The 22,948-nt window shown below is 63.5% G+C and overlaps 1 protein-coding gene across 1 annotated transcript; it reads right to left on the reverse strand.

The window, feature by feature from the left end:
- Positions 1–331: 331 nt before the first annotated feature.
- KDM6B (lysine demethylase 6B) lies at positions 332–14,127 on the reverse strand (the record flags this gene model as incomplete). Its single annotated transcript, XM_083881520.1, is given in 19 exon segments — positions 332–477; positions 1,154–1,341; positions 1,918–2,032; positions 2,302–2,450; positions 2,763–2,831; positions 3,502–3,566; positions 4,496–4,701; positions 5,291–5,396; positions 6,047–6,173; positions 6,812–7,464; positions 7,514–7,800; positions 7,803–8,189; positions 8,406–8,619; positions 9,460–9,672; positions 11,091–11,252; positions 12,657–12,944; positions 13,383–13,487; positions 13,907–13,961; positions 14,006–14,127. Coding segments are annotated over 19 exon segments (3,657 nt in total).
- Between the last annotated feature and the right edge of the window lie 8,821 nt (positions 14,128–22,948).

Raw genomic sequence — 22,948 nt, forward strand, 5'->3', positions numbered from 1 at the left:
TACCAGGACACCATCAGCAGAGACATTGACACTCCTGGTCAACCCAGTGTCACCCACCATGGGGACACTGTCGCCAGGGACTGTCACCCACTGTGGGGACACCATCACCAGGGACACTGTCACCCACCATGGGGACACTGCCACCAGGGATTGTCACCCACTGTGGGGCAGCCAAGCCACCAAGTCCCTCAGAGTCTCCACTCTGCTGTCCCTGTCCCACATCCCTGTCCCCATCCCCATGTCAATGTCCCCACTCTTTCCTGTCACTCCTTCCTCACGTGTCCCCAAGTGTCCCCACATGTCCCCAAGTGTCCCCAGGTGTCCCCCCGGCTCACTTGATCATCTTGTAGAGGTCGGGGTCGCTGATCTTGACGGTCCTGGCCACGTTCCAGGACACGTGGATCATGGGCACGATGGACTTGACGTTCTTCACCTCGTTCCACTCGTAGCGCTCCAGGGCCAGCTGGTACTGGTACGCTGGGGACAGCGGGGACAGCGGGGACGTCACGGCCACTGCCACCCCCGGGGCGCTCTGCGGCCACCACGGGCACAGCTGTGTTGTGCTCACACAGCCATGGGGTGTCCCTGTGTCCCCAGTGTCCCTAATGGCCACACACTGATGTCCTTGTGTCCTTATGTTCCCAGTGCCCCCAATGGCCACACACTGATGTCCTTGTGTCCCCATGTCCCTCATGTCCCCAATGTCCCCATGTCCCCAGCGTCCCCGTGTCCCCTCACCCGTCAGCGGCCCCACGTTCCAGGCGATGTTGCTGTCCCCTCAATGTCCCCCCAGTGTCCCCGTGTCCCCTCACCCGTCAGCGGCCCCACGTTCCAGGCGATGTTGGCGTCCCCCCAAGTGTTCCAATGTCCCCCCAATGTCCCCCCCAATGTCCCCAATGTCCCCAATGTCCCCGTGTCTCCTCACCCGTCAGCGGCCCCACGTTCCAGGCGATGTTGCTGTCCCCTCAATGTCCCCCCAGTGTACCCGTGTCCCCTCACCCGTCAGCGGCCCCACGTTCCAGGCGATGTTGTTGTCCCCCCAATGTCCCCCCCAGTGTCCCCATGTCCCCGTGTCCCCTCACCCGTCAGCGGCCCCACGTTCCAGGTGATGTTGCTGTCCCCTCAATGTCCCCATGTCCCCGTGTCCCCTCACCCGTCAGCGGCCCCACGTTCCAGGCGATGTTGTTGCACCAGCCCGTGGCCTGCACCCAGTGCACGGTGCCGGCGTTGATCCACACCAGGTCCCCGGGGCGCTGCACGAACCGGTACACCGGGATGTTGGAGCGGTACAGGTCCTCCAGGATGGGCCACCACGAGCCCGTCAGGTAGTCCACGCCGTGCCTGCGCCGGGGGCGTGGTCAGTGACAGCCCCGCCCAGGGAGGGGCACGCCCACAGAGGCCCCACCCCTTCCCTCTGTGCCCTGAGTTCATCCCGATTGGTGGGAAAGGGGGCTTGACCACTCCCCTGTGTGTAGTGTTGGCCACGCCCACTGTGCTTGGACACGCCCCCATGTGTAGAGCTGGCCACACCCACTTAAATTGGACACACCTCTACATTATCAGGACACACCCACTGACTCCACCCAGGTCACACCTCTCAATAATTAACATTAATTAAGGTGCGTTGGCTCCTTTATGCAGGTCCCTCCCTTTTTCCCATAGCCCCACCCCCTTTCCCTAGGCCCTCCCTCTTTTCTTCAACCCTCCCCTTTTCTGCAGGCCCCTCCTCCTTTCCTAGACCCCGCCCTTTCCCCAGGCCCCGCCCACCCATCACAGAAGTCAGTGATGGTCTCCCAATAGTGCTGCTCCAATAACCCTGCACCCTTTCACTGACCACACCCTCTTTATGCAAACCACACCCCTTATATGCAAGCCACGCCCGTTTTATGCAGACCACGCCCCTCTGGCCCCGCCCACCTGTCGCAGAAGGCGGAGATGGTCTCCCAGTAGTGCTCGTGCACCGCAAACCACTCGCAGTCGCCGGGGCCGATGTTGATGTTCACCGAGCAGAAGTTGTTGTTCTCCTGGTGGCCTGCGGGGGACGCTGTCGCTGTCACCTCGTGTCACCCCATCCCGCAGGAGATGTGGCGCCTCAGCCCGGTGTCTCCCACCCACATCTGTGTCCTCATTGTCACCCCTTGCCCTGTCCCCCCACCTGTGTCACCCCCAAACTTGTCCCCATGTCCCAAAACATTCCCGGATGGCGCTGCCACCACGATGTGGCTGCTCTGCACGAGGTCCCCTCGTGCCTCCAGGTGTCCCTAAGTGTCCCCAGGTGTCCCCAGGTGTCCCCAGGCTCACCGGGGGTGCGGCTGCCGGGCACTTTCATGTAGAGCTGCACGGTGTTCATGCCCAGGATGGTGTGGCCCACGTGGCTCAGCATGTTCCCCGTGGAGGACACGCGCATGAACGCCGGCAGCTTCAGCAGCTCCTGCAGCTGCGGCTTCCACCTGAGGGGACAGGGGACAGCCGTGTCACCTGGGGGGGTGGCACCTGCCTGGGGGCGCTGCCTGACCCCGGGGGAACCAGGCTTTGTCACCTGGGAGTGGCTCTGACCCCCCATTGTCACCTGTGGGGTGGCTGTAATCCCCCATTGTCACCCACAGGTGACCCTGACCCCCCCCATTGTCACCCACCCAGGGGTCCCCACCCCCCACTGTCACCCCGGTGTTCCCATTGTCACCCCGGTGTCCCCACCCCCCTGTTGTCACCCACCCTGGTGTCCCCACCCCCCGTTGTCACCCCGATGTCCCCGTTGTCACCTCTTGGCGTCCGACAGGTCGATGTTGGTCCCGAACTTGATGATCTGGTGGGATTTCTGGTCGGGGGGGCTGGGGGGGACACGGGGTCACGGGGGGGGTGGGGTCCCCAAGGGGGACGTGTCACCCCTCCAGGGCTTGGGGACCCCCCCTGGGGACACGGTGACACCCTGGGGACACCAGGACAACCCCACAAAGGACACTGGGACCCCCTCAAGTGACACAGTGACACCCTGGGGACACTGTGGGGACACTGAGATCCCCCCCAGCGACACCCTGGGGACCCCAAGGGATATTGGGACCCTCACCAGTGACACCTTGGGGACATTGGGACCCCCCCAGTGACACCCTGGGGACACCAGGATCCCCCCAAAGGACATCGGGACCCCTTGGGGACATTGGCCCCTCCCCACAGTGACACCCTGGGGACATTGGGACCCCCCCAGTGACACAGTGACACCCTGGGGACACTGTGGGGACATTGGGCTCCCCTTCAGTGACACCCTGGGGACATTGGGACCTCCCCCAGTGACACCCTGGGGACATTGAGCCCCCCTCACTGACACCCTGGGGACCCCTTGGGGACATTGGGACCTCCCCACAGTGACACCCTGGGGACATTGGGACCCCCCCCCAGTGACACCCCAGGGACCCCTTGGGGACACTGGGACCCTCCCCTCGCAGCGGTGACACCTTGTCCCCCCCAGGATGTCCCCAAAGGGCACCGTGGGCGTGTCCCCACCTGGGCGGGGTCTCGGTGGTGCTGTCGGGCTCCTCGGCCTCCTCATCCTCACTGTCCTTGTCCTCCTGTGGGGACAATGTCACCTCAGCCCCCAGGTGTCACCTCAGCCCCTCCGGATGCTGGGGGACACTTGGGGACCATCCAGAGACACCCAGGAAATCCAGGGGGACACTTGGGGACATCCTGGGGACAATTGTGGGGACTCCAGGACACACCCCCAGCACACTGAGGGACACTCAGGGACACCAGAGGACACTTGGGGACACCCTGGAGACTCTTGGGGACACCAGGGGCAGCCTGGGGACACCTCAGAGACACCAGGGGACACTTGGGGACACCCTGAGAACTCCTAGGGCTCCTTGGGGACACCAGGGGACCCTTGGGGACACTCAAGGACATGAGTCCCCTGCATCCCTCATGTCGCCCTGAGCCCTCTGTCCCCTGTCCTGTCCCCACTGTGTCCCCTGTCCCCGTGTCCCCTCCCTGGTCACCTGCAGGGACATCTGGAAGGACGAGGCCACCTGGTGGCTCTGGGTGTACTGGGAGATGCTGCTGTGGGGTCCCTGTCCCTGTGGGTGTCCCCAGCATGTCCCCAATGTGTCCCTGTCCCTCATCTGCAGGGATTCCTGTCCCTGTGGGTGTCCCCAACGTGTCCCCAACGTGTCCCCGTCCCCGTCCCTCACCTGCAGGGACTCCTGGAAGGACGAGGCCTGGTACTGGGCGTACTTGGCCATGGTGGTGTGGGGTCTCTGCTGTGTCCCCTGTCCCTGAGGTGTGTCCCCTGTGAGTCCCCTGTCTCTGAGGTGTGTCCCCACGCCCTGTGGATGTCCCCATCATGTCCCCAACATGTCCCTGTCCCCGTCCCTCACCTGCAGGGACTCCTGGAAGGACGAGGCCTGGTACTGGGCGTACCTGGCCATGCTGGTGTGGGGTCCCTGCTGTGTCCCCTGTCCCTGAGGTGTGTCCCCAACATGTCCCCATCCCTGTCCCTCACCTGCAGGGACTCCTGGAAGGACGAGGCCTGGTACTGAGCGTACTTGGCGATGGTGGTGTGGGAGCGGCTGCTCTCGCAGGGCCACACCTGCCGTGTCCCCGACAGGTCCCAGTTCTGGTCCGAGGGCTGCTGCACCTGCGTGCGCACCTCGACAGCGTGCTCCCCGCTGGCCTCCACCAGGGTCTTGGTGCTGAACAGCCCCAGGTCTGCCAAAAACGGGGGTTTGGGGTGTTTTGAAGGGATTTTGGGGGTTTTAGGGCTGTGGGGTGACTCACTGAGGCGCAGGGACCTCGCCAGCCCCCAGATAACTGTGATGGGGGTTTTAGGGTATGTGTGGGATTTTGGGGTGGTTTTGAGGGGATTTTGGGGTGTTTTGGGGGTATTTGGGGTGGTTTTGAAAGGATTTTAGGGGTCAGGGATGACTCACTGAGGCGCAGAGACGCCACCAGCCCCTGGATAACTGTGATGGGGGGATTGTGTGGGGGATTTTGGGGTATTTGGGGTGGTTTTGGGGGTCAGGGATGACTCACTGAGGCGCAGGGACCCCGCCAGCCCCCGGATGACGGTGATGGGGGGTTTTGGGGGTCAGAGGTGACTCACTGAGGCGCAGGGACCCCGCCAGCCCCCGGATGACGGTGATGGGGGATTTTGGGGTGGTTTTGAGGGGATTTTGGGGGTCAGGGGTGACTCACTGAGGTGCAGGGACCCCGCCAGCCCCCGGATGACGATGATGGGGGATTTTGGGGTGGTTTTGAGGGGATTTTGGGGCTGTTTTAGGGGTCAGAGGTGACTCACTGAGGCGCAGGGACCCCGCCAGGCCCCGGATGACGGTGATGGGGTTCTTGGGGTCGGTGCAGAACTGCAGCAGCACCGGCGAGAAGGCGTCGCGTTTGCTCTCCAGCTGGGCGGGAACAGCGGCGGCCAATCAGCGACCGGTGCCCCACAAAGGGACCAATCGCAGCTCGCCCCCCTCAGGCGGCGACCAATCGACACCCGGCACCCGGGGAAAGGACCAATCGCAGCACGGCACCCTCATGCAGGGACCAATCAGGGCCCAGCGCTCTAGTGCAGGGACCAATCACAGTCTGGCGCCTCCCCACAACAACCAGGTCAGCAGCCAATCAGGATGCCCCACCCAGAGGCCAATCAGAGGGGAGGGAATTCTCATATCCCATTGACCAATCAGGAAGGGAGGGATCCAGCCAGGGGCCAATCAGCAGAGAGAGGGAATCTGCCAGGGAACCAATCAACAACAAGGACCTTGCCCACCAACCAATAAGGAGTGGGGACACCCTGGGATCCCTGGCGGGGAACCAATCAGCAATCAGGACATCCATCCAGGGAACCAATAAGGAAGCAGGGGAGCCATCCAGGGAGCCAATCAGGAATCAGAAGACCCATCCAGGGAACCAATCAGGAAGCAGGGGACCCATGCAGAGAGCCAATCAGCAGGCAGGGGACCCATGCAGGGAGCCAATCAGGAATGAGGGGACCCATGTGGGGAGCCAATCAGCAGGCAGGGGCAGCAGGCAGCAGCCAATCAGCACTCACGTAGATGCTGGGCGTGGGCGGGTTCAGTTTGTCCCTGGGCAGCTGCTCCCGGGCGTCGATTCGCGGCTTCACCGACTGCGCCGGGCACAGGTAGGACTCGCGGAACGGCCCCTTCAGCCGCGCCTGCCTGCGGGGGCAGCGTCAGTGACACCCCGAAACAACCCAAAACACCCCGAAATCGTCCCAAATACCCAATATCCCCAGCCTGGAGATGGCCAAATTCCGCTGGAATGGCCAAAATCCCCCAAAATTGTCCAAAATATCTGAAATCCCCACCCTGGAGATGGCCAGATTCCCCTTGGAATGGTCAAAATCCCCAAAAATCTCCACCCTGGAGATGGCCAGATTCCCCTGGAATTGCCAAAATACCCGAAATTCACACCCCAGAGATGGTCAAATTCCCTTGGAATGGCCAAAATCCCCCAAAATTCCCACCCTGGAGATACCCAAATTCCCCTGATATCACACAAATCCTGCTTATACCACTCCAGAATCCCCCTGGGATTGTTCTAAATTCTATATGGGACCCCCAAAATCCCTCTGGGATTGTTCTAAACCTCTATGGGACCCCCAAAATCCCTCTGGGATTGTTCTAAACCTCTATGGGACCCCCAAAATCCCTCTGGGATTGTTCTAAACTTCTACAGGACTCCCAAAATCCCCCAGGGATTGTTCTAAACTTCTATGGGAACCTCAAAGTCCCCCTGGGATTGTTCTAAACCTCTATGGGACCCCCAAAACCAAGCCCACCCCCCCAAAACTCACTTGCTGGCCCGCACCACCTCGGCGGCGCTGTGCCGGATGGTCAGCTGAGCCAGCGGCAACCCCCGGGGCTCCCCCACTTCCGAGGCCACCAAAGAGTCGCCGGTGCCGCCCCCGGGGCCCCCCCCGAGCCCGGGGAGCCCCCCGGGAGCCCCGGCCCCGCTCTCCACTTTGATCAGGCGGATCTTGAGCTCTTTGGGGGGCCCTTCCCCGAGCGAGCGCAGCTTGAGGAGATCGGCCGAGCTGACGAAAGCCGGGGGGGTTCCCCCCGCCGGGGCTGCCGAGCTGGGGGGGTTATTGGGGGGACCCCCCCCTTTTGTTTCCAGCCTGGGGGGGGGTCCCCCTTTCTCCTGCACCCCGGAGCTCTGCAGGTCCAGCGTGGCCAGCACGGGACGGTCCCGTTCCCGCTGTTGCTGTTGTTGTTGTTGTTGTTGTTGTTGTTCCCTCTCCTCTTTCCGGGGGTGGCGGCGCCGGGGGGGTCCCCGGCGGAGGTCGCGGTGACGGGAGGGGACACGACGGTGCCGGCGACCACCGCCCCCCCCGGGACCACCCCCAGCCCCGGTTTTCGGGGGGGTGTCCGGGGAAGGGGGGCTGGGCCGGCCGGCCTGCTCGGCCAAGGTCTCGCAGGCCCGGCTGATCTCCTCCAGCGCCTCCGACTCGCTGCGGCCCGGGGGGGCACGGCCAGCGAGGGCGGGGGTCCCCAGCCGGGGGGTGAGGTAGAGATTTGGGGAGGGGGCGTGGTGGGGGGCGAGGGGAAGGGGGGGTGGGTTTGGGGGTGTTGTTGGTGGTGTTGTTGTTGCAGCCCCCCGCGGTTGCTGTGGGTTGTTTGTCGGGGGGAGCTTTGCTGTAAAACGGGGAAGTTTTGGGGTCGTCCCGTTTGCCGAAGGGGTAAAGCCGGGGGGGCTCCGGGGGGTCCCCGTGGCCCGGGGGGGATCCGAAATTGGGGGCTTTGGGGCGGGCCAGGAGAGGGGGGGCGGGGGGAGGGGGGGGTGGAGGGGGGGAGGGGGAGGTGGGGGAGGGGCAGGGGTGACCCCGACCCCCCCCTCATCCTCCTCCTGCCGGATGGACTCGTCCAGCATCTTCATGATGTTGGCCAGACCGTCGGGCAGGATTTTGGCAAACTCGGGGGGCTCCTCGAATTGGTCGTCCAAGGGGGGGGCCCCGAAATCGAAGAGGCGAGGGGGGGGAGGGTCGGTGGAGGGCGGGGGAGGGGGGGGCAGAGGTGGGGGAGGGGGCTCGGGGTGCGGGGGGGTGGGGGGAGGGGCGGGGGTGCTCTTTGGAAAGGGGACCCCCGAGGAAACGGGGGGGCTGGGGGCGGCGGGGGGGGGCGCGGGGGAGGTTCCTGAGGCGTCGGGGGGGCCCTCGGAGAGGGGGGGCGGCGCTAAGGGGGGGTGGGGAGGGGTCCCCAGCCAAAAATCGCCGGGGGGGGGTTGGTGGTGGTGGGGGGGGGGGCGGCTCCTCCTCCTCCTCCCCTTCCTCCTTGGCCGGGTAAGGGAAAGGGGGGGTCTGGGGGGCGCCCCCCCCCGTGCTGCTGGTGCTGGTGGGGTCCGGGAAAGATCCCGGGGACCCCCCCAAAGGGGGATCGGCCCCCCCCGGCCCCCCCTTGGGTGGGGGTCCCCCGAAAAGGATCTCGTCCAGGGGGTCTCCCCCCCCGGGTCCTTCAGCCAGGGCAGGGGGGGGGCGGGGAGCGGCTCGGGGGGGGCGCAGCAGGGGGGGGGAGGGGCGGGGGGCAGGTGGGGGGCGGGGACCCCCCCCGTGCTGGCCCCCCCCGGCCCCGGCGGCTCCGGAGGTTGGTAGCGGTGGTCGGGAGCCTGAGGGGACATTTGGGGACAAAGAGGGGACGGGGGGAGCCCGAGTGAGACTCGGAGTGGGGGGGGGCTGTCCTGTGTCCCCCCCAGTGTCACCATGTCCCCCCCCATGTCCCTGTGCCCCCTTTTTCTCCCTCTCTGTCCCCCCATGTCCCCCCTGCTCCCCCGTGTCACCAATCTGTGTCCCCAATCCCAGTGTCCTCCCCCCATGTCCCTGTGCCCCCTCTTCCTCCCTCTGTCCCTCCCAGCCCTGTGACCCATGACCCCTCATGTCCCCCCTGCTCCATCATGTCCCCAATCCCAGTGTCCCCTCAATCCCAGTGTCCCCCATGTCTCCGTGCCCCCCTGTGTCCCCTGCCCCCTCATATCTCGTGTCCCCCCCCAGTCCCAGTATCCCCCTGCCCCCCCGTGCCCCCCATTCCAGTGTCCCCATGTCCCCCTGGCCCCCCATTTCCCTCCATGTCCCTGTGTTCCCTCCTCCCCTCCATGTCCCCACTGTCCCCTTGTGTCCTCCCCATCCCCTCCATCCCAGTGTCCCCATGTTCCCCCAACCCCAGTGTCCCCATGTCCCCCCTGTCCCCATGTCCCCCCCATTCCAGTCTCCCCGGGTCCCCTCAGTCCCCCCACGTGTCCCCCCATGTCCCCCCATTTCAGTGTCCCCATGTCCCCCTGTGTCCCCTCAATCCCAGTGTCCTCTCATCACCCCATCCCAGTGTCCCCATGTCCCTCTGCCCCCCCATGTCCCCCCTCATCCCAGTGTCCCCTCATCCCCTCCACCCCAGTGTCCCCCCATGCCCTCCCCATGTCCCCCCACCCCCCCCATGTCCCGGTGTCCCCACTCACGCCGCGGGGGGGGCGGGTGCTGGTGGCGGGGGGCCGGGGGGGTGCCCGGGGGGGGGCACAAGGCACGCAGGTGGGTGCTGGTGAGCGGCTGGGGGGGGCGGGGGGCGCCCCCCCGGCCCCGCTGGCCCTAAGGTCACTTGGGAGGGGGCCCGGGGGGCCGGCGGGGGACGGCCGGGGGGGCGGCGGGAACGGGGGGGCCACCAGCCGCTGCTCCTGGGGGGACAGAGGGGACAGCGGTCAGTGGGGGGACAGGGGGACAGCGGTCAGTGGGGGGACAGGGGGATATGGGGGACAGAGGGGACAGCGGTCAGTGGGGGGACAGGGGGACAGCGGTCAGTGGGGGGACAGAGGGGATAGTGGTCAGCGGGGGGACGGGGGATATGGGGGACAGAGGGGACAGAGGGGACAGAGGGGACAGCGGTCAGTGGGGGGGGACAGAGGGGATAGTGGTCAGTGGAGGGACAGAGGTCAGCGGGGGGGACAGGGGGACAGAGGGGACAGCGGTCAGTGCGGGGACAGGGGGACATGGGGGACAAGGGGGGACAGCGGTCAGTGGGGGGCAGAGGTGACAGAGGGGACATGGGGGACAGAGGTCAGTGGGGGGACATGGGGGACAGAGGGGACAGCGGTCAGTGGGGGGACAGAGGGGGATGTGGGGGGACAGCAGTCAGTGGGGGGGACAGGGGGATAGAGGGAACATGAGGACACATGGGGGACGTGGGTGACACAGGGACAGGGAGGACACTGAGGGTGACACAGGGACACACAGGTGACACAGGGGAGGTGACAAAGGCTGGGTGACACAGGCTCGGTGACACTGGGGGTGACACAGGACACACAGGTGACAGGGGAGGGGTGACACAGGCTGGGTGACACAAGCTCGGTGACACGGGGTCCCACCTGTCTGTCCGGGGGTGCCCCGTGGCGCCGGGGGGGGGCCCAGGCCTCGGCGGGGGGGAGGGGGCTCCACAGCCCCGGGGGCAGCGGGAACGGAGGGGGGGGCCCGGGGGGGGGCCCGGGGGGGGGCAGCGCCCCACAGCCCCCCTGGGGACAGCGGGGTCAGGGGGGCACCGAGGGGGGACCCCCAGTGCCCCCAGACCCATTTTAGCCCTCCCAGACCCCCCCGTGCCCCCCAGACCCATTTTAACCCCCCCCAAGACCCCCCAGTGCCCCCAGACCCATTTTACCCCCCCCCAGACCCCTCAGTATCCCCCAGACCCATTTTAGCTCCCCCAGACCCCTCAGTGCCCCCCCAGACCCATTTCAGCCCCTCCAAACCCCTCAGTGCCCCCCTAGACCCCTTTAATGCCCCCCATGACCCCTTTAATCCCTCCCAGACCCATTTTACCTCCCCCCAGACCCATTTTAGCCCCCCCAGACCCATTTTAGCCCCCTCAGGCTCCTTTAATGCCACCCAGGACCCATTTTTAGCCCCCCAGACCCCTTTAATACCCCCCATGACCCCTTTAATGCCCCCCCAGACCCCTCAGTGCCCCCCCAGACCCATTTTAGCCCCCCAGACCCATTTTACTTCCCCCCAGACCCCTCAATGCCCCCCATAACCCCTTTAATGCCCCCCCAGACCCAATTTAACCCCCCCGACCCCTCCCCAATCCCCGCCCCTCCCCCACCTGGGGGCTGCCGCTGCGGCGCCGTTTGAGGGGGGTGGGCAGGTCCTCGGGGGGGGGCGGGGGGGGCTGGGCGGGGGGGAGGGGCTGCCCCGCGGGGGGGTCGGGGGGGGCCGCCCCCCTCTTCAGCTGCGCCCCCCCCCTTTTGGCCGGGAACGTCCTTTTCTGGGGGAGGGGGAGGGGGGGAATTGGGGTAAGGGAGGTGGGGGGGGATTTAGGGTGGGGGGCATCACCCCCACCCCCCCATTCCCAGTGTTCCCAGTGCCCCCCTCCCCCCCAAATTCAACCCTTCAAATCCCCCTCCCCAAATCCCCCCCATGATCCCCTCAGCCCCCCCCAATTCTTCCCAAAATCCCCCCAGCCCCCCCTCATAAAAAACCCCAAATCTCCTCAAAAAAAACAAACCAAAATCCCCTTAAAAAAAACCAAAATCCCCTCAAAAAAAAAAAAAAAAAATCCCCTTCCAGCCCCTTTAACCCACCCTGGAATTTCCCCCAAAATCTTCTCCCTGGTCCTCCTTTAACCCCCCCCAAATTTCCCCCAAAATCTCCTCCCAGCCCCTTCGATCCCCCCCAAATCCTCCCAAAATCCCCTCCCCAGAGCCCCTCTAACCCCAAATTTCCCCCAAACAGCCCCAAAATATCTCCCAGCCCCTTTAACCCCCCCAAATTTCCCCCCCAAATCGCCCCCAGACCCTTTAACACCCCGAAATTTCCCCCCAAAATCCCCCCAGACCCTTTAAAACCCCAAAATTTCCCCCCAAAATCCCCCTCCAGCCCCTTTAACACCCCCAAATTTCCCCCAAAAAATCCCCCCAGCCCCTCTAAACCCCCCGAAATCCTCCCCAGTTGCCCCCCCCTCACCTCGGGGTGCAGCAGGCTCCAGACCTGCTGGAGGGGGGGCAGGGCCCGAGCCCGGGGGGGGGACACGGGACCCGGGGGGAAACTCCAGAGCTGGGCCTGGGGACACGGGGACACCTCAGGGATGTGGGGACACCTCGGGGACACCCCCAGGGACACGGGGACACTCCCAGAGACATCCTGGGGTCACCCAGGGACACCTCAGGGACACACAGACAGCTTGGGGACACCCCTAGAGACATCTTGGGGTCACTCAGGGACACAGGGACACCTTGGGGACACCCCCAGGGACATGGGGACATCCCCAGAGGCATCCTGGGGTCACCCAGGGACACAGGGACACCTTGGGGACACCTCCAGGGACATAAGGACAGCTTGGGGACACCCCTAGAGACACCCCAGGGACACGGGGACACCCCAGGGTCACCCCAGAGAGACAGGGACACCCCAGGGTCACCCATAGGGGAATAGGGACACCTCAGGGTGACACAGGGACATCTCCAGTGTCACCCCTAAAGGACACGGGGACACCCCGGGGTCACCCAGGGATGGGAAACGCTCCCATTGTCACCCCAGGGAACAACGTCCCCACCTGCCACCGTCACCCGCTGTGGCCACAAATGTCCCCAGCAGTGCCACAGCCGCGGTGGCACCTCCTGTGTCCCCTCACCCCAACCATGTCCCCTCAATGTCCCCTCAGTGTCCCCACCTGCTGCAGGCGCCCGATGCGGGCGGCGATGTCCCCGCGGTGGCCGCCCATGACGTCACCGCGGTGGCCCCCGATGACGTCACCGCGGTGGCTCCCGATGACGTCACCGCGGTGGCCCCCGATGACGTCCCCGCCGTGGCGGTGTCCCATGTCGCCGCCGTGGCGGTGGCCCATGTCCCCGGGGCGGTGGCCCATGTCCCCGGGGCGGTGGCCGCGGTGACGCCCGTGGTGGCAGCTCGGGGGCTCCTCCAGCTCGGGGGTGGCCTCGGGCCCGGGGGGGTCCCAGGGCTGCAGCGCCCGGACACAGCCCTGGAGGGGGTCCAGGGGGGCCCGGGGGGGGGCTCTGCGGGGGACAGGGGGTGACATGGGGACATCTGGGGGGGTTCAGCCCCATAGAGACCCCCAGAGTGAGGATTTGGGGGGGCTCAGTCCCATAGAGACCCCCAAACACAGCCCTGGAGGGGGTCCAGGGGGGCCTGGGGGGGGCTCTGGGGGGGACAGGGGGTGACAGGGGGACATTTGGGGGGTTCTGCCCCATAGGGACCTGCGAGAGACCCCAATAATGGGGATTGGGGTGGGGCTAAACCCCATAGGGACACCCCAAGACCCCTTTGGGGAGTGGGGGGGGACACATTTTGTAAGGTGGTGACGTTTTTGGGGACAGGTGACACATTTTGGGGGACAGGACACCCATTTTGGGGAGGGGGCTTTGGGGTCAGCACTTACCCCGGGGGGTAGAAGGCCTTGTGGGGGAGGGGGGGCCCCCCATTTCCGCTGGGGGGGGGCGTGAGGTGGGGGGGCAGTGGCGCCGGCCCGAGGCTGGAGGAGCACCTGGGGGGGAGAGACCCCAAAAAATGGGGAGACCCCCCACAGGAATGGGGGAGAACCCCCAGGGAATGAAGAGAACCCCAGGAATGAGACCACCCCCCCAGGGAATGGGGAGACCCCCCAGAAATGAGGAAGACCCCTCCCCAAATATGGGGATGCCTGAGTTGGGGCGGGGGGGCATTTGGGGGGGGTCAGTTGGGGGTCAGTGGAGGGTGAAGGGGGGTCAGTTGGGGGGTCAGTGTAGGGGTCACTTGGGGGTGGTCAGTGTGGGGGTCAGTGTGGGGGTCAGTTGGGGTCATACCTGGGGGGCCAGCCAGGCCCGCGGGGGGCAGTGTGGGGATCACTTGGGGGTCAGTGCAGGGCTCAGGGGGATCATGTAGGGGTCAGTGTAGGGGTCGCTTGGGGGTCAGTGGGGGTCATACCTGGGGGGGGGCAGCCAGGCCCGCGGGGGGCAGTGTGGGGGTCAGTGTGAGGTCACTTGGGGGTCAGTGTAGGGGTCAGTGTGGGGTCAGGGGTCATACCTGGGGGGGGGCAGCCAGGCCCGCGGGGGGCAGCCGGCCCAGCCCCCGCCGCAGCCCAGGCTCCCCACGGCGAAGGGGTCCCGTCCGGCCCGGCCCCCCAGGGGCTCCACAGCGCGATGCATCGGCCTGGGGGGCACAGGGGGTCTGGGGCTGCCCCACGGAGCCATCCCAGACCCACAGATCCACCCCACAGATCCACCCCGGACCCACAGATCCATCCCACCCACAGATACCCTTTAAACAGCCCCAGACTCCCCAAAACCTGCCCCATGGACCCCCAAACCCACCCCAAATCACCCCTACAACCCCTTAAACAGCCCCACAGACCCCCAAACCAGCCCCATAGACCCCCAAACCAGCCCTATAACCCCTTAAACAGCCCCATAGACGCCCAAAGCACCCCTATAACCACCAAAACCAGCCCCATAGACCCCTAAAACCACCCCAAATCACCCCTATAACCCCTTAAATAGCCCCACAGACCCCCAAACCCACCCCTACAACTCCTTAACCAGCTCCATAACCCCCCAAACCCACCCCAAATCACCCCTACAACCCCTTAAACAGCCCCACAGACCCCCAAACCACCCCTATAACCCCTTAAACAGCCCCACAGACCCCCAAACCCACCCCAAATCACCCCAGTGACCTCCCAACTCACCACTCGTGGGGCAGGGGAGGGCTGGGTCCCCCCGCGGCCCCCCCGTGGGGGGGGGGGGGAGGGGGCGGCTGCTGGGCGGGGGCGGCCCCTCCCTCACTGCCGCATACACCTGGGGGAGGGAGTGGCACTTAGGGGGCACCGGGGGCACTTGTGGGGCGCTTCTGGGGCACTTTTAGGGCACTTTTGGGATCAGTTCTGGGATATTTCTAAAGGCGGGTTTTTGGGGAAGTTTTGGAGCAATTCTGAGGGAATTTAAGGGCAGTTCTGGGGCACTTTTATGGCAGTTTTAGAGCAGTTTTGGCTCTATCAGTTCTCGGGTATTTTTGCGGCAGTTTTGGGGCAGTTCTGGGGCAGTTTTATGGCATTTATGGAGCGGTTTTAGGAGCAGTTTTAGGAGCAGTTTTGCTGCACTTTTGGAGCAATTCTAGGGCAGTTTTAGGGGCAGTTCTGGGCCACTTTTAGGGCAATTCTGGGGCATTTTTAGGGCAGTTTTGGAGCAATTCTGGGACACTTTTAGGGGCAGTTTTAGGGCTCCGCCCCCCGAGGGAGGCGGGCGATGCCGCCATCACGTGATGCGAAAGTGGGCGGTGCTTCACACGCAGATCAGGCCCCGCCCACCCCGCCCCAGGCCCCGCCCCCTCACCGATGCCGCGACTCTCTCCGGGAACCGGCCAATCACAGCGCGCCTCTCGCCTGGCAGCCAATCATCGCTCCCTTCCGGCTCTGGCTCAGCCTGAGGGTGACCAATGGACAGAGGAGTCAGGCTGGTGCTGGCCAATGAGGAGAGGGGAGGGCGGGGCAAGGCGGGACCCCGCCCCCCTGCGGGGCTGAATGGGGAGAAGCGCTGGGAGGATTTGGGGACATTTGGGGACAATTTGGGGACAATTTGGGAGGCGGGAGTCACTTGTGGAGCGGGGCCTTCCCCCACCCCCGCGGTGTGACGTCATGGCCGCCCCTTGAGGGGAGAATTTCGGGGCCTTCCCGTGACGTCACGGTTTGGGTGGGCGTGGCCAAGGGCACCCCGCGACGCCCACGGGGAGCGGGAAGGGGACGGCGACACCCCGGACACGGCGACACCCCGGACACGGCGACACCCCGGACACGGCGACACCCCGGACACGGCGTGGGACACACGAGTGACCAACAGCCTGAGTGACCAATAACCATGAGTGACCCACAGCCATGAATGACCCACAGCCATGAATGACCATGGTCACTCATCTGTGACCCCAAACACGAGTGACCACAACTGTGAGTGACCAACAATCAGAGTGACCAACAGCCTGAGTGACCAATAACCGTGAGTGACCCACAGCCATGAATGACCCACAGCCATGAATGACCATGGTCACTCATCTGTGACCCCAAACATGAGTGACCACAACTGTGAGTGACCAACAATCAGAGTGACCAACAGCCTGAGTGACCAACAGCCAGAGTGACCCACAGTCTGCGACCCACGGCCATGAGTGACCAACAACCAGAATGACCTACAGGCACTGACCCACAGCCAGAGTGACCAATAACCAGAGTGACCTGTGGTCACCAGTGACCCACAGCCAGAGTGACCCACACTGACCAGTGACCCGTGGCCAGAGTGACCCATGGTCACTCATGTGTGACCCTAAACATGGGTGACCACAGCCATGGGTGACCAACTACCAAAGTGACCCACAGCCAGAGTGACCCACAACCAGCCTGACCCACAGCCACCAGTGTGACCAACAATCAGCCTGACCCACAGCCACCAGTGACTCACAACCAGTGACCCACAACCAGTGACCCCATCAGTGACCCACAGCCAGAGTGACCAATAACCAGAGTGACCAACAGCCACCAGTGACCCATAACCATGAGTGACCCACAACCAGCCTGACTCACAGCCACCAGTGACCCACAGCCACAAGTGACCGACAACCATGAGTGTCTCACAGCCAGTGACTCACAACCAGAGTCACCCACAACCAGGAGTGACCAACAATCAAAATGACCCCAGCCACCAGTGTGACCACAGCCAGAGTGAGCAACAACCAGTGTGACCCACAGCCAGTGACCCACAGCCAGAGTGACCAACAACCAGAGTGACCCACAGCCACCAGTGACCCACAACCAGAGTGACCAACAACCAGAGTGACCCACAGCCAGTGACTCACAACCAGAGTGACCAACAACCAGTGTGACCCACAGCCAGAGTGACCAACAACCAGAGTGACCCACAGCCACCAGTGACCCACAACCACCAATGACCCAATCAGTGACCCACAATCAGAGTGACCAACTACCAAAGTGACCCACAGCCAGAGTGACCAATAACCAGTGACCCACAGCCAGAGTGACCAACAACCAGAGTGACCCACAGCCACCAGTGACCCAGAACCAGTGACCCACAGCCACCAGTGCCCCACAGCCAGTGACTCACAACCAGAGTGACCAACAACCAGTGTGACCCACAGCCAGAGTGACCAACAACCAGCCTGACCCACAACCAGTGACCCACAACCAGAGTGACCAACAACCAGCCTGACTCACAGCCACCAGTGTGACCCACAACCAGAGTGACCCACAGCCAGAGTGACCCAGGGTCACACCCGTGTGACCCCCCCATGTGACCCCCACCCAGTCACACACGTGTCACCCGTGGTCACACACGCACCCCCCCTCCACCCCACGCCACCCGTGTCCCTGTCCCCGGGTGTCCCTGTCCCCGGGTGTCCCCAGGTGTCCCCAGGTGTCCCCAGTGTCCCTCACCCGTCCCCGCGTGTGGCCCGGGTGCCGCCGGCCCGGCGTGTGCCGCCCGCCGTGTCCCGTCACCGCGTGGTGACACCGCCTGAGTCACCCGGGCCCCGCGTGGGTGTCCCCTCCCCTCCCCCCCCTTCCACGGTGACGTCACCGGATGCCCGTGACGGCGAGGGGGGGGAGGGGGAATCCCGGCCGGGAGGGGGACACGGGGTGGGGGACACGGGGGGGACATTGGAGGGGACATCGGGAGGACCCTGTGACAAGGCTTTGAGGGACATGGGGGGACACAGGAAATGGGACAATGGGGGACACAAGGGGGACATTGAGGGGACATGGGGGGGACACGGAGGATATTGGGGGAAACAGGAAAGGGGACAATGGGGGGACACAGAGGGGACACTGCGGGGAACACAGGGGGGACATTGAGGGGACACAGGAAACAGGACAATGGGGGGACACGGGAGGGACATTGGGGGACATGGTGGGGGACACAGGAAATGGGACATGAGGGGACACAGGTGGGGACACAGGGTGGGGACAGGACATTGGGGACACCAGGGGACAGGTGGGGAGGACACAGGGGGACACAGGTTGGGGACACAGGGATGTGGCACATGGCAGGACACGGGGGAACACAGACATGGGGGACAGAGGGGACACAAACACACGTGGGGACACGGAGAGGGCACTTGGGGACACACAGGGACACACAGGGACAGAGGGACAGACATGGGGACATGTGGGGACACGTGGGGACACCCAGCAAGGACCAGGACTCACGAGGGGACACAGGGACATGAGGGGGACACCCAGGAGCACCTGAGGACACGGGGACACCTGAGGTGACACGGGGACACCCGGGGTGACATGAGGACACGGGGACACCTGGGGACAGGTACAACCCCGCGGGGTGACACGGGACACACCCGGGACACGCACGTGACCCCAGGTGACCCCGCAGGTGACAAGGCACAGTCGGACACACACGTGTGACACCCGTGTCACCGCTGTCCCCTGCCTGGGGACACTGCCCTGGGGTGGCCCTGGGGTGTCCACAGGACACTGGGGTGGCCCTGTGACAGTGGGGTGATAATGGGGTGTCCCTGTGACATTTGGGTGTCCTTGGGGTGTCCCTGGGGTGTCCATGCGGTGTCCATGGGGTGTCCATGGGGTGACAGAGGAGTGTCCCTGTGTCCCTGGGGTGTCCCTGGGGTGACAATGAGGTGTCCCTGGGGTGTCCCCGGGGTGTCCCAGTGACATTTGGGTGTCCCAGTGACCATGAGGTGACACAGAGGTGTCCCTGGGGTGGCATTTGGGGTGTCCCTGTGACATTTGGGTGTCCCTGGGGTGTCCCTGTGACATTTGGGTGTCCCTGGGGTGACATTTGGGGTGTCCCTGTGACATTTGGGGTCCCCGGGGTGTCCGTGGACCGGGGGGAGCCCCGGGGTGGGGGTGGGGCAGCGGGTGGGGGAGGGGCCGTTGAGTCACCGGTTCCGGTGGGGAGGAGCCGCCCCCGGGGGCGGGGGAGGGGCGGGTGTGTGACCGTGACGTGACAGGGACACGCGTGGGAGGGGGGTGGGGGAGGGTCCTTGGCGTGTGACACACGTGTGACACTGTCCTGTGCAAGTGACACACGTGTGACACTGTCCTATAGAGGTGACACACATGTGACACTGTCCTAAGGAGCTGACACATGTGTGACAGTGTCCTATAAAGGTGACAGCAGTGCGACACTGTCCTTGGTGTGTAACACAGGTGTGACACTGTCCTACAGGTGTGACACACGTGTGACACTGTCTTGTGGAGGTGACACACATGTGACAATGTCCTGTGGGTGTGACACAGGTGTGACACTGCTCTGCCTGGTCACACACACCTGTCACACACACCTGGACAGATGTGCACACCCTGTCACACTCACACACAGACACACACCTGTCACACACACACACCTGGACAGGTGTGCACACCCTGTCACACACACACCTGTACACACACACCTGGACAGGTGTGCACACCCTGTCACACACACACCTGTACACACACACCTGGACAGATGTGCACACCCTGTCACACTCACACACAGACACACACCTGTCACACACACGCACCTGGACAGGTGTGCACACCCTGTCACACACACACCTGTACACACACACCTGGACAGGTGTGCACACCCTGTCACACTCACACACAGACACACACCTGTCACACACACACACCTGGACAGGTGTGCACACCCTGTCACACACACACACACACACCTGGACAAGTGTGCACACCCTGTCACACACACACATCTGTGTCACACACACACCTGTGCACGCACACCTGGACAGGTGTGCACACCCTGTCACACACACACACACCTGGACAAGGAGGGGGCGGGGCCTGCAGGGGCGTGGCCGCGGGGGGAGGGGCACTCACGTGTCCGAGGGTCCGGTCCGGTCCGGTGGGGGAGGGGCTACGCACCAGCCATGGCCTGGGGGAGGGGACAGAGCCTTACTGGGAGCACTGGGAAGCCCCTCCTGCCCCTCCCAGTGCCATACTGGGACCAGTAAGGCCCAGGGTGCTGCTCCCAGTATGACCAGTATCAGTGTTTCCAGCTCCCAGTATCCCCAGTAGCTCCCAGTATGACCACTATTGGTGTTTCCCAGTATCCCCAGTAGTTCCCAGTATGGTCACCTCCATTCCCAGTGCTCCCAGTATGAGCAGTACCTTCCATCCCCAGGTCCCAGTACACCCAACCCTCCTCTCTCCCAGTACTCCCAGTATGTCACACACTTGGCTCCAGTAAGACCATCACCCACCATGTCCAGCTCCCAGTGCTCCCAGTACAGCCCTCACCCTGCTCCCAGTGCTCCCAGTACAGCCCTTACCCTGCTCCCAGTGCTCCCAGTACAGCCCTCACCCTGTTCCCAGTGCTCCCAGTACAGCCTTTACCAAGTTCCCAGTGCTCCCAGTACAGCCCTCACCCTGCTCCCAGCACACCCAGTACAATCCTTATCCTGCTCCCAGTGTTCCCAGTACAGCCTTTACCACATTCCCAGTGCTCCCAGTACAGCCTTCACCCTGCTCCCAGTGCTCCCAGTACAGCCTTCACCCTTGTTCCCAGTGCTCCCAGTACAGCCCTTACCCAGCTCCCAGCACTCCCAGTGCCCCCAGTACAGCCCTTACCCTGCTCCCAGTGCTCCCAGTACAATCCTTACCCTGCTCCCAGTGTTCCCAGTACAGCGCTTACCCAGCTCCCAGTGCTCCCAGTACACTCTTTACCCCACTCCCAGTGCTCCCAGTATAGCCCTTACCAAGTTCCCAGTGCTCCCAGTGCTTCCAGTACAGACTCTACTTGGTTCCAGTGCTCCCAGTACAGCCTTCACCCTTGTTCCCAGCACTCCCAGTGCTCCCAGTACAGCCCTTACCCAGCTCCCAGTGCTCCCAGTACAGCCCTTACCCTGCTCCCAGTGCTCCCAGTACAGCCCTTACCCTGCTCCCAGTGCTCCCAGTACAGCCCTTACCCTGCTCCCAGTGCTCCCAGTACAGCCCTTACCCTGCTCCCAGTGCTCCCAGTACAGCCCTTACCCTGCTCCCAGTGCTCCCAGTACAGCCCTTACCCAGCTCCCAGTGCTCCCAGTACAGCCCTTACCCCATTCCCAATACTCCCAGTACGCCCAGTACACTCTTTACCTCGCTCCCAGTGCTCCCAGTACACTCCTTACCCGCTCCCAGTGCAGCCTTCACCCTTGCTCCCGGCTCCCAGCCCCCAGTGCTCCCAGTGCTCCCAGTCCCTGCCCTCCCAGTGCTCCCACACCCTCCCTTATCAGCGGCCACGCCCAGCCCGGCCCGGGGCGCCCCGGCGGGGGGGGGAGGGGGGGACAGGTGTGTTTTGGGGGGTCCCAGGTGTGTTTGGGGACACCCAGGTGTGCTTTGCGGGATCCCAGGTGCATTTTGGGGACACCCAGGTGTGTTTGGGGGGTTTCCAAGTATGTTTTGGGGGGTCCGAGGTGCGTTTTGGGGACATCCAGGTGTGTTTTGGGGGGTCCCAGGTGCATTTTGGGGACACCCAGGTGTGTTTGAGGACACCCAGATGTGTTTGGAGAGTTCCAGGTGTGTTTGGGGGGGGTCCTAGGTACATTTTGTGGACACCCAGGTGTGTTTGGGGGGTCCCAGGTGTATTTTGGGGGTCCCAGGTGTGTTTTGGGGGATCAGGAGGGGGCTACACCCCAATACGGACACAGGGCCTGAACCTCCCCTTCTGATCCCACCCAAACCACAACCTGACCCCCCCCAGACACCCCAAAACCCCCCAGACCTTCCCCAGCACCCCAAATCCTCCCCTAAAGGCGCCTCAAACTGTCAACCCCTCCCTGACACCCCCAAATTCCTGCCTGAGCCCCCTCCTGGCCCCCCAAATCCTCCCTGGCACCTCAACGCCCCCCAAAACCCCCCAAAACCCCCCAAAAAACACCTGCTGCTGACCCCAGCCCCCTAAAACACCCCCAAATTCCCCCAGACACCCCCAAACCCACCAGACACCCCCAAACCCACCTCAGATCCCCCCAAATTCCTCCCAGCCCCTTCCTGACACCCCAAAACACCCAAAGCCCCCCCAAAATCCTTCCAAAATCCCCCTTTAACACATCAACCTCTCCCCTGATCCCCCAAAATCTCTCCAGACCCCCAAATTCTGCCTGTGACCCCCCCAAAAAATAACAGGGACACCCCTCCCCAACAAGGGGAAACTGAGGCACAAAAAGTGCCCCCCAAAGTCGTGCTGGCCCTTTAAGAGCTGCACCTCAAATAATTTGGGATAAAAACCAGGAATTTTGGGGAGGGGGGGGTCTGAAATGGGGGGGGGGCTGCACCCCCAAATTGGGAGGGGGAAATTGTGGCGCCCCCAAAAACCTCAGCCAGGACCCCTCCCCAAAATTTAGCTGAGGACAGGAAATATTTCAATTAATTGGGGGGGTCAGAGCCCCCCTAATTACCTCAACCCAAATATTTCCTCAAAATTATTTAGGGGAAAGGAGACCCCCCCCAAATTCACTTCAACCCAGAGACCCCTCCAAATTCACTTCAAACCAGACCCCCCCAAAATACACTCCAGGGGGGGGGGGGGTCAGACCCCTCCCAAATTCAGCCAAACAAATTTAAATTCACATTTGACACCCCCAAAATTCACCTCAGTTTTATCCCCTCAGCCTTGACCCCCCATAATTTATCCCCCCCCCATTATTTCAGCTTTGTCCCCCCCAAAAAAATTCACCTCAAATTTGACTCCTCTGAACCCCCACCCCCAAATTTTAACTCCCCTCCCCAATTCCCCTCAGCCCTGATCCCCTCAAGGTGAGACCCCCCCCACAAACTTCACCTCAGTTTTATTTTATATCCCCAAAACCCCCTCAAATTTCACCTCATTTCTGCCCCCCCCCAATTTCACCTCAATTTCAACCCCCCAGCTCTGAAACCCCCCCAAAAATCACCCAAACAGGATCAGAGCCCCCCATTTCACCTCAGTTGAGCCCCCCTCCCCAATTTCACCTCAA

The sequence above is a fragment of the Zosterops lateralis genome, assembly GCF_965231275.1.
Source record: "Zosterops lateralis genome assembly, chromosome: 34".
In the NCBI taxonomy this organism is placed as follows: domain Eukaryota; kingdom Metazoa; phylum Chordata; class Aves; order Passeriformes; family Zosteropidae; genus Zosterops; species Zosterops lateralis.